This window comes from Heteronotia binoei, chromosome 6 (genome assembly GCF_032191835.1).
Source record: "Heteronotia binoei isolate CCM8104 ecotype False Entrance Well chromosome 6, APGP_CSIRO_Hbin_v1, whole genome shotgun sequence".
NCBI lineage: Eukaryota > Metazoa > Chordata > Lepidosauria > Squamata > Gekkonidae > Heteronotia > Heteronotia binoei.
The window spans coordinates 51,053,663-51,064,586 of record NC_083228.1 but is presented as its reverse complement, the minus strand read 5'-3'; the positions used below and the strand labels follow the sequence as shown (position 1 = coordinate 51,064,586).

General features: G+C 40.7%; 1 protein-coding gene across 3 annotated transcripts in view; it reads right to left on the bottom strand.

Annotated features, from left to right (window-relative positions):
* Window positions 1-1,821: 1,821 nt before the first annotated feature.
* Window positions 1,822-10,924, bottom strand: part of DHX32 (DEAH-box helicase 32 (putative)) — a 43,464-nt gene continuing 34,361 nt past the window's right edge. For 2 of the 3 annotated variants that reach the window (XM_060241433.1, XM_060241435.1), the window contains 4 exons: window positions 8,872-9,063; window positions 6,130-6,279; window positions 2,406-2,596; window positions 1,822-2,051 (listed from right to left, as the gene is read on the bottom strand). In XM_060241433.1, the coding sequence (XP_060097416.1) occupies window positions 1,866-2,051; window positions 2,406-2,596; window positions 6,130-6,279; window positions 8,872-9,063 (719 nt within the window). In that variant the 3' untranslated portion in view covers window positions 1,822-1,865. The remainder of the gene's footprint in view (window positions 2,052-2,405; window positions 2,597-6,129; window positions 6,280-8,871; window positions 9,064-10,924) is intronic. The other variant, XM_060241434.1, reaches the window with a different exon arrangement.

Sequence of the window (10,924 nt, the reverse complement as noted above, 5' to 3'; positions counted from 1 at the left end):
TCCACAGAGCCACTATGAGTTAGCTTTAAAATTTGTGCTATCCACTTCAAACAGTAGCCAAAGTGTGTTTAGGACTATTAATGACACCACAATCCACCAAAATCTTCCCTTGCACAGAGAGATGATTGGTTAGATTAGCTGAGTCCTTCTAATAGCTGCCCATGGTCCCCATCTGTAGATAGCTAAATCCACAGGTTAGGACCACGTGTAGGCTAAACAGATATTTCAGTAAACTTGGAGTGCTCCCCAGGTTTGCAGAAAAATCTTGAAAAAAAATACATGGTAGGGGTTAACCCCCTCCCAGAAGTAAAGTAGCATGTGCAGAGAATGCTTCTTTTTACCTGTGTGGTGGAGTCTGGGAGCCTTAGGCCATTTGGGAGCTGCTCTGGGCCCTGCTGCAGTGGCAGCAGATGCTGGGAGCCATCTGGGACCCTGCTGGGGTGATGGTGGATCTTGGGAACTGCTTGGGTTCAGTAGTGATAGGCACTGGGAGCTCAGAGCAGCTCCCAAGATCCGGTTCCCAAGAGCCCAGAGCAGCTCTGCCCTTGCCAGGTTTCAAAGATTAGCAATGGGGGGGGGGGAGAGATGGGAACATTTAACATAAAAGAAGCCATGTTGGATCAGGCCAATGGCCCATCCAGTCCAACACTTGTTTCATACAGTGGCCAAAAAAACCAGGCGCCATCAGGAGGTCCATCAGTGGGCCAAGACACTAGAAGCCCTCCCACTGTGCCCCCCCTCAAGCAACAAGAATAGAGAGCATCACTGCCCCAGAGAGAGTTCCAACAATACGCTGTGGCTAATAGCCACTGATGGACCTCTGCTCCATATGTTTAGCCAATCCCCTTTTGAAGCTGTCTATGCTTGTAGCCGCCACCACCACCTTCTGTGGCAGTGAATTCCATGTGTAAATCACCCTTTGCAGAAAAATCTGAAAAAAAAATACATGGTAGGGGTTAACCCTCTCCCTCCTCTCTTCTGAGTTTTGCAGGTCCCCACTTATCTATATAATATTAGTATCATGTGGACTCCACCTATGGATACCTAAATCCACAGATTGGGGCCACTGGGTGCTAAGGTGGTTTTTCTGCTACCTTGGGGGGGGACCCCCTGGGTTTGCAGAAAAATCTTTTAACATTTAACTATACAGGGTATAATTCCTTCCAAATTAAAGTAGTGTTAGCTGTGCAAGCACAGAGAATGCACTTACCTCCAGTGTTTGCTGGCACGACAGGGAAGCCCTGCTGGGCCTGGCAGGGGCTGTGCATTCCAGGGGACTTGCAGAGCATGCTGCTGGCAACAGCATGCCCTGTGAGTTGCAGTGGGCCCAGGGGCAGTTGCACAGCATGGGAACCCCATTGGGCCTGACAGCAGTGGCTGCACAGCCCGACAAAGCCCAAGTTTCACTAGGCCCATCATGAAAGTGTAGGGGAGGGAAATTTCCCAACGAGTATCATGGGCCCACACTTAAGTGGCTCCCAAGCAATGTCACGGAGGAGAGCAAGTCTTGGGGGTCCCACCTGGATCAGCTCCAGATGAGCCACTGAGAATGGGGAGGGAGGAAGGAGACCTTGGGAACCCACCTGGAGCACCTCTTGATGACCCACCAAGGTGGGGAACTTGGTGGGTCCAGAAGCTGCAGGGGAGCTCGGATGCTGCACTGGGTTCAACATGAAAGGGGGGGGGGAATTCCCCCGTGAATATTGCAAACTCCTACTTGTTAATACTACAATTCTATGATGCCATCAGTAAAATCAACAACATGTCTCCTGCAATTCACATTTATTTCAACAGGATGTTCATGTTGAATTTTATTTTTAAACTATAGTTCTACAACAGAAAAATAAATCCCTGCTTTCTTTTACTCACAGGTCAGGTGATATTGCGGAGATTATTTTTATAGAATTGTTTTCAGCGATACTAAATTCATGGAATACAACCCACTCTGGGATTCTGCTGCTGTTGTAATAGATTGACAAAGGGTGAAGCTGAGCTACTTGCTTTCGTGCCAGCATCAGGTAGTTTCCAGAGCCATCCACATCACGAGCAATCTAGAATATGAAAAGTAATCTGTTTTGAAATCACATGTTTACCAGGGCATATGCTATTATCTAGTGCAGTGTGTAATCAAGTCTGTGTTCAGTTAGCCATGAAATAATGAAAGGTTATAAAACAATGGTTTTTATACTGTTAAAAGGTGTATTTCACTATCAGTAAATGTACAACCTTCATTGAAGTAAAAGGAGACAGGTAGTCTAAAAATGAAAACAAGGGGATGGGGAGCCATAAGGATAAAAGGAACAATGCATTCAATTTTCAGTGGAAGGAAAAAAATATTTGGATTAAAGGATAGCCTTCTGTAATGGTAATTTATATAGACAAAGCTATTCAATATCTTTTCTTACTTGCATAAAGTAACCAGATAAAAGAGCTTGCTTTATCCCCAGCACATTTTCGTTTAATCCAAAAGCAGGAGCTGAAATTGGCAATTCGATTCGTCTCATAATGTCAACCAATTCATTTCTGATAGCTTCCGCTATCCTTAATGCAGAGCAGTTCAGAAAATAATCTTGACACCACTTTTCAATATCGTAGTCTAATAGGGGAAAATGGTAAAATTATATTTTACTGGGGAATTCAATTTGTAATTATGGATGTTAAGCCAGTCACCTGGCAATATCCTCCTTTGTGGAAGTAATTCTTGCTTTAAATATATAAACAGAGACTCGGCTAGTAGAATGTTTGCTAACAGAATAGAGAATGAAATGAACACCGTGAGCATCTCTTTTTCCCATTGGACCTGATTTAGATTTTTACTAAATATTTTGCTTTCTGGTTTTTATATTTCTAATCTTAAAACTTTATGCTGTTTGTATTATTTGTCTTGCTCACTGCATTCTGATAACATTATTCTTCTATTGTTCTGTTTATTGGCTCTCACTTTTCCTTCTTATGAATGTTCAGCTTTTTATATTTTGTAAAAATACAATCCTTTCCACCTCTCTGCAGAAGTAAACCTTACTACATTTAAAAAAGGCTTAGTCCCACATACATACATAGCCCGGCAGCTCAAGGCTCTCAATAGCTTAGCTTTTCTTATCGCATCTTATCTTTTATTCCAACTCTGTTTTTACCTTTTTTAAATATAAGGTCCAACATTCATCAGACATCCTTTTCCTTTAAAAAGGAAAACCTGTTTCTTCCTTTTTCAAACATACAGAGTACAAAAGGAGTCAATAAATAAAAATAAATCAAAATACAAAACTTTAAATAACCAGAAGAGATTTAACAGAACCACAGAGTGCATCCTTATCAGGCAAACAGGATAGTTGTGTGGGATGGAAGAGAAACCATAATACAAAAGCTGAACATTCCAATCAAATCTAAATTCAGAGTCATTAATTAGGGTGGATAAGGATTAGTTCCTCACTAGATGAGAATAAATTAGTTTCAAAAGATTTTGTTCAATTTGTTTTCAATAAATGATAAGTAAAGGAACCACCACTCCAAATAGCAGTTTGGTCAAAGTCTTCCTAGCATGTTTTTGGTTTCTAAGGCACTTTAATCAATAGGGAACATATAGCTGGCAGGTCAGACTCAGAAAACATCTGGGGATTTTGGAGATAGATGCAGGAGACTTTGAGGGTGGAGCCAGGAGCAAGGTTGTGACAAGCATGGTTGAACTCCAAAGGGAGTTCTGGCCATCACATTTAAAGGGACCGTGGTCCTTTTAAAAGCCTTCCTTCATTGGAAAGAATGGAGAATGGGGCACCTTCTTTGGGGGCTCATAGAAATGGACCCGCTGGTCCAATCTTTTTTAAACTTGGGGGGTTTTTTTAGGAGAGACATCAGAAGCTACACTGAAAATTTGGTACCTCTACCTCAAAAAACAGCCCGCCAGAGCCCCAGATACCCATAGATTCTCCATATACCCTATGGAGACCAGGTGTAATGGAGTGACCAGTGGATATTCAAACCCCCTCCTCAGTTTCTGATAACCCTGACGTGGGAGGAGGGCCTCAAAACCAGGGGATTCCCTGCCCCCCAACTGGGAATTGGCAACCCTAAATCATGTCCCAGATATTCTCAAACCATTGCAGAATAGAGTGGCTTTTTTGTTTGCCCATTGCAAAGTCAGTTGAAGTCATGTTAGGGCTGCCAAGCTCCCAGGCCAGGCAGGGGTTCTCCCGCTTGAGAGGTCCACAACCCACTGGCCTGCAAGTGACGTCATCATGCTGGCAACGTTGTGCGCTGGCCACTCTAGGAGCTTCTGGGAAAACTCTATGGTTTTCCCAGACACACTAGCAATTTGGGACCAAGTTGCTAGAGTGTCCAGGAAAGCCATAGAGATTCCCAGAAGCTCCTAGAGCAGCCAGTGCATAATGTCACCGGCATGATGACATAACTTGCGAATGACATCATCACACTTTGTGCACTATGCATGTGCAAAAACAATCCCACACCGGAGGTGGTGGGGGACTTGGCAATCCTAAATCAAGAAATCAGCTCCAAACCCTGGGAATTATTGTATGTCTATGAAGTTCATTTGGGGTTTCTTACCTGTGTGGTGGAGTCTGGGAGCCTTAGGCCATTTGGGAGCTGCTCTGGGCCACTGGAAGTCTGCAATTGCTGATAGCTTAATACAGTCTATAACCTTAACTCAAAACAGCTAGGTCTTGGCACTCGCTTGTAAAACACAGTAAAATGACCCAATAAAGTACTTGTCTTTCTTTGATATATCATTTAAGTTTGTCCAGAGTGACATACTATCTGCATACCATTTTATACTTGCTTTTTCTGTTAATTGACCGAGACAGTAAGGGGGAAATCTATATAATGTTTCTTAAACATGTTAATCTTTTCCCCTAAACGTTTCTCCTTTAGTTTCACATACCTGATCCCCCTTTTTCTAGTTATAGCAACTGAACATCTTAAATAGCAGTTATGACCTTTAAAATAAATAGACCTTAATTCCACTAATTGTTTATGAGGCTTTATCATTGTATAGCTAATATTTAATACGTAGCAGATGTTGGTATCAATTTGGTTAACCCCCCCCCCCTTGTAACAGTTCTTTCTTGATCAGCATGCACTATTTTGTATAACTAGTAAATGCAGTTTATTTATACTCATCCCAAGTTTTAAACAACTAATTTGGGCACCTTCCTGGGCAGAATTTGAATGAAAAAACTTATAAAATAACAGGTGACAAAACTTTTTCCAACTTTTCCTTACTTGGTCACTCAGCATTAATGTACAAGCTATAAACAAAGATATCTGAGTCCAAACTGTTTCTTCAAGTTACATCTTATTCAGGGATTCCCTTTTCAATGTCCACCTACATTAGGCCAGCTAGAGACCAGTTTTCAAGTGAGCAGCTTCCCATCGATATGTCAGACAAGAACCCTCCTTTTTTCTTTTTGGGTCATTTCATAGAGAAAGTGGTGCTGGAGCTCATTAGCACAACTCATTTGCATAACATTTGCATATGATCAATCAATTTATTTGGCCAACAACCAGTACAAGTCAAAAGCAAGAACTATTCAATAAAACATTTAAGAATAGAATTGGTCTAAAAATAACAGAAATATCTCTAAAATTTAACATTTAAAATCCATATGTAAGAACTTAAAATCTGCACCGGTTAGATATTGCTAAAATTTAGAATCTATAAAAAAAATTTCACACCAAATTCTATATCCTTGTCCTGGAACAGGCGGGGTTTAGGGAGGGAGGAACCACATTGGGACATTGTATAACATTGCAACATCTGATAGTGAAATTTGCATCTAGTAGCCTGGCTTCATTGTATGCTGCCTTTCTTGACTTAAGGTCAGCTTTTGACCTCATATCCAGGGACTATCAAGTATTTACAATGCAATCCTAAGCAGAGTTACACATCAAAGTCAGTGGACTTATTAACTCTTACCATTTGCTTGTTATCATCTTCACTCTCATTTCTTTTGCTTCTTGTTTATTTGTTAGCCTGTAAATCACTTTAGACAAGACTTGTTTTATCTTTTATAAATGTAAACTGCAAGCTTTAGGTCATACCAGCTGAAATAACTGTTAATAAGCTATTCAACAGAAATCTTAAAAGTAGAATTAAAATATCTGACACACACTTACATTGGCTTATGGCATTTGTACTAGCTTCCTTGTAAGCCTTGTATACATTGATAAGAGTGAAATGATCTCCTGCAGGATGCAAGAATTTTTGCCGGCAAGTTACTGCAATCTCCTCTGTTCCCTGTGGTGGGTTTACAAAGCAACCAGGAGCTTGCGTTGAAAAGGATGCGGGATGAAAACAAGCCAACAATGAATAAGAAAATATGCTAGATACACTGCATACGGTGTGACAATTTTTCATTGGGAAAGCTATGAAACATTCATCTTCTCCCCTTGGTGAAGCCTCTAACTCACAGTCTAAAATTCAAGGCAGCAATTAATATGGGTCTTATCACATTTTTATCCAGTGCTTCCTTTCAGGGTGGTGTACATGATTCTCCATTTTATCCTCAGGGCAACCTTAGGCCAGGCTGAGAGGGAGTGACTGGCCCATAATCACTCATGACTGATTGCTCTGAACCCTGAATGATTTCAACCCTGTCTCCCCAGTCATATTTACTACTCCACAGTGGATCTCAAAGTATTAATTTACAACCTCTTGCATTCTGGATTGTCACTGTCAGATGTCCACCTTTCCACCAGTATCTTGAATTCTGTAGCCAGTACTAATAATAAACAGGACTGTTGGCTATTTAATTACCTCATAATGTTATGGAAATGTTTGCTAGTAAGGCTTCCATATGTCCCTATGTGCTAGCTATGGAAATCAGGCAGCCATTTATTGGCTATCTCATCACTTAGGATAGCTTGTCTGGCATTGACCAGAGCCCATCATGGTTCTGGCTCTGTGGAATGGACTCCCTAAAGAGTTGTGCAGGGGCGCCCTGCCTGGAGATCTCTGGGTGGTGCTGGAAGGCCTGCCTGTTTGCCAGGCATGGGGTTTAAAGGCAGGGGTTTTTGAGGGGGTTTAAATGGGAGGCATCTTTTAAGGGGGAGGGGAGAGAAACTTGGAATTTGCTATGTTATCTTTCATTTTAGTTGTGGATATTTTAACTACTATTGTAAACTGCCTTGAACCAAGAGGAAAGGTGGGATATAAATGTTCTAATAAAGAAATAAGGCTAGTGCAAAGAGGACTTACATTTGTTAATATGGATGTTTATTCACTCTTTTTTTGGTGACAATTACAAGTCAATTTGAGGTGATCATCTTAAATGAGTGAAGCATCCCATCTACAAGTACTTTTACACATCTTTCTACCCGCTTGATCAACCACTGAGAGTAAACGTATGTAATGTCTGTAGAACAGTGACATGAACTTGCCACTGTTTCACACCTTGTTGTTCTTTCCAACTAATGGTAGAACTTATTCAGGTATATAACCAGGATTACAAGATAGTGTTTTAAAAAATAATAATAATTAATAATTATTGTATGACATTGTGTATAGAATAGCCAGGAGATCCTCAGATTGTCTGGCAGCCAGAAGTTCTAGCTTTTTTAGCATTATGCACCACTAGGTGGTGAGCTAGGCTTGTTTTCTTAAGGCAAGAGACGTTTCAGAGGTGGTTTGCCATTGCCTGCCTTTGCGTTATACCTTTGGTATTCCTTGAATGCCACCCTTCCAAATACTAGCAAAGGCCAGCCCTACTTAACTTCTCATATCTGATGAGACTGGGCTAGTTGGGCTATCCAGGTCAGGGTCCTCTGCAAAACTATTTGATAAGTACAGACAAAAATGACTAGGTGCTGATGGAGGTTAAACTGATATCTAAATTGTACCACTATAGGCCAAAACTCCATGTTAGTTTGCTCTAGAGCCATTTTTCCTGAGTTAATACAAAAATGTGTGAGCCAGAGGCCTAAAAACTATGAGCTAGCTCACCACTAACTCAGCTTAGAGGGAACAATGGCCCTGATGCATTTATTTTCTATGTATAGAAAATTTTGTGAGCAAACCTATGAGAGAACATTCTAGTTCCACCTGTATTTTGAAGTGGTATCTCATCTGCCCTTTTTGAGCACAAGGCTAAATTGATGTGTTTTTACAGTCATGGAAATCAGTATCTTCATAAATGGGATTTAATCACTTCAGTAAGTTAAGGAGTACACACCAAAGTTACATATTCAGATAGCTTGAAAAATGTGACAGCACATTACTGAACTATTCACCTTTCATTACATCATTAAATTAAGCAGCACAATACACAAGTTTTAATGTGTTTACAGAGCAAATCTCTAAAGGTCTGTATACTTTTATTCTCATTAAAAATCATATTAGGAACAGATAACCCATAGCAAAAAGAACTCAAATCACTTTTCAATGTATACTTCATAAAGTACCAGTTCATTATAATTAGTAGTCCAAGATTTAAGAATTTTACAGTGCAATTCTAAGCACACCCTTTAAGACCCACTGACTACAGCGTTTAGGACTGCACAGCTAATCAGTATGTAAATCATTTAAGCATTTTGGGTTGTTAATTAATAAGCACTCATTTAACTGATGAGGCAGCAAATCAAAGGCATGTTTATTCTTTCACACCATTTTGGTGGATGTATATTTTGGAAGGAAGAGCTAAAAATCTGACAGCTTTTGTTTATACTTTTTTCAATACCTCTGCAAAGGGTCTTGTTAATATCTTATCTTGTTTAAATTTCATCTCTTAGTTTATTAAAAGGTAGCTGATTAATCAACTAATCGTTCTTTAATTGGCTGATAGCTTGTTATTAGTAATTAGACTGAACTTCAGCAAAAACCTCTATGGCCTGAATAGGGGGGAGAAATGCTTCTGAAAATACCTGTTACCATGGCAGCAATAGTTAGCATTTCCTCTACGCAATCAAATTCACACGAAGCTAAAATAGACTTTGACAGCTGTGGATCCACAGGAAACTCAGACATTATTATTCCAAATTCAGAAAGGTTTCCATCATTGTCCAAGGCAGCCAAGTAATCCAGATCTTCCAAAGCTTGCATGAGACTTTCAGGATCTGGGACGGGGAGAAATAAAAGAAAAATTCTAACACATTATTATACATATTATATCAGGGGTGTCGAACTCATCTGTTATGAGGGCCAGATTTGACAAAAATGAGACCTTGTTGGGCCAGGCAATGTGTGACATAAAATGTAATATCAGTAGCAGAGAGATAAACTTCATAAAAGACATAGACAAACATAAGTAAAGATTTTTTAAAAAATTTAAAGTAAAACATGATTAAAACATTAGCACTTGTTGGTCTTCAAGGTGTTTTCTTTTTATCTCTCCCGTGGGATCCAGGGAACTGGGCAAAGGAAACTCTGGCTCTTTCCTTCCTTCCCCAGAGGACCAGGAGGTGGAAGAGCCTCAGCAAATGAAGAAACTTTGCTCTGTTATCTAGGTATACAATATGGAAGGCAGGGCTTTTTTTGAGCAGGGACGCACAGGAATGCAGTTCCAGCTGGCTTGGTGTCAGGAGGTGTAGCCTAATATGCAAATCTGTTCCTGCTGGACTTTTTTTTTTTTTTTTTACAAAAAAGCCCTGTGTGAAATAATGGTGATGTCAGGGGGTGTAGCCTAATATGCTAATGAGTTCCACTGGACTTTTTCTACAAAAAAGGCCCTGATGGGAGGTACTCAAAGGATATATGCTAGGGTTATCAACCAAGTGGTGGCTGGAGATCTCCTGGGATTACAACTGATCTTCAAGTCACAGGGATTAGTTCCCTTGGAGAAAATGGCCATGTTGGAAGGTGGACTCTATGGCATTACACCCTCTGAGGTGCCTCTCCTCCCAAAATCCCGCACTCTTCAGACTCTACCACCAAAATTTTCAGGCATTTCTCAACCCAGACCAGGCTAGGATCTGGAAGACTCTATTTGAGTCTCTACTATTTATGGAAGCTAGCTGGGTGACCTTACCGATTGGTTGTGAGGATAAAATGGAGGAGGAGCATAGATGTTTTGGATCATCACTGGGAGCAGAAATAGGGTATATATTTTGTGTCCATTTTTGGAAAAAAAGAGACATGTAATAGTAGTAACAAAAACATACGTTTGGGACACAGATTTTAGGTTTTGTCTAAATTAGATTCAGGCAGATCCCAGGAAACAGAGGTGAGGTGTTAAGGTTCCCTCCATCATCCAGCCTGAGACCAACTGCCACTGGGTTCCTCCCCACCAGCTCTGTCCCTGCAGCAGCTTTCCACCTGATCATTATAGAACAGTTAGAAAACTAGAGTTAATGCTTATTTTCCTCTTTCATTTCTTTCCCTTTTTCCTTTTGTCTTGTGCACAGTATATTGTAGGTGTTAGTTTGAATTGTAAACTGCCTTCAATGTAATGGCAGAATTACATTATATGTATTAAATAAATTCTGTTCTTGCTGTGCAGTCATAGGCTCACCTGCTAAATTCTACTGTGCTATTAGAATAAAATGTTACACTGAGACAGTGGATTTTCACTACTATATCATTACTGTTGTGTTGGAGGTACACAATGCCACCAGATCTGTTATTTTTGGTGGGGTAGGGTACACTGCTAGGGTTGCCAGCCTCCAGATGGGGCCTGGAGATCTCCCACTTTTACAACTGATCTCCAGCTGGCAGAGATCAGCTCCCCTGGAGAAAATGGCTGCTTTGAAGGGCGGATTCTATGGCATTGTCCCATACTGAGGGCCTTCCCCTCCCTAAACACAACTCTTTCCTGGATCCACCCCCAAAGTCTCCAAGTATTTTTCAACACAGACCTGGCAACTCTAACTAGGACAAGGGGAAGGAGTGGGTTGAACTGGAGGCATACCATGGATGAGCAGAACTTAGTAGAAGTCAATGTTATACCCCAGTTAACAGTATTATGTTCATGCTGAACAT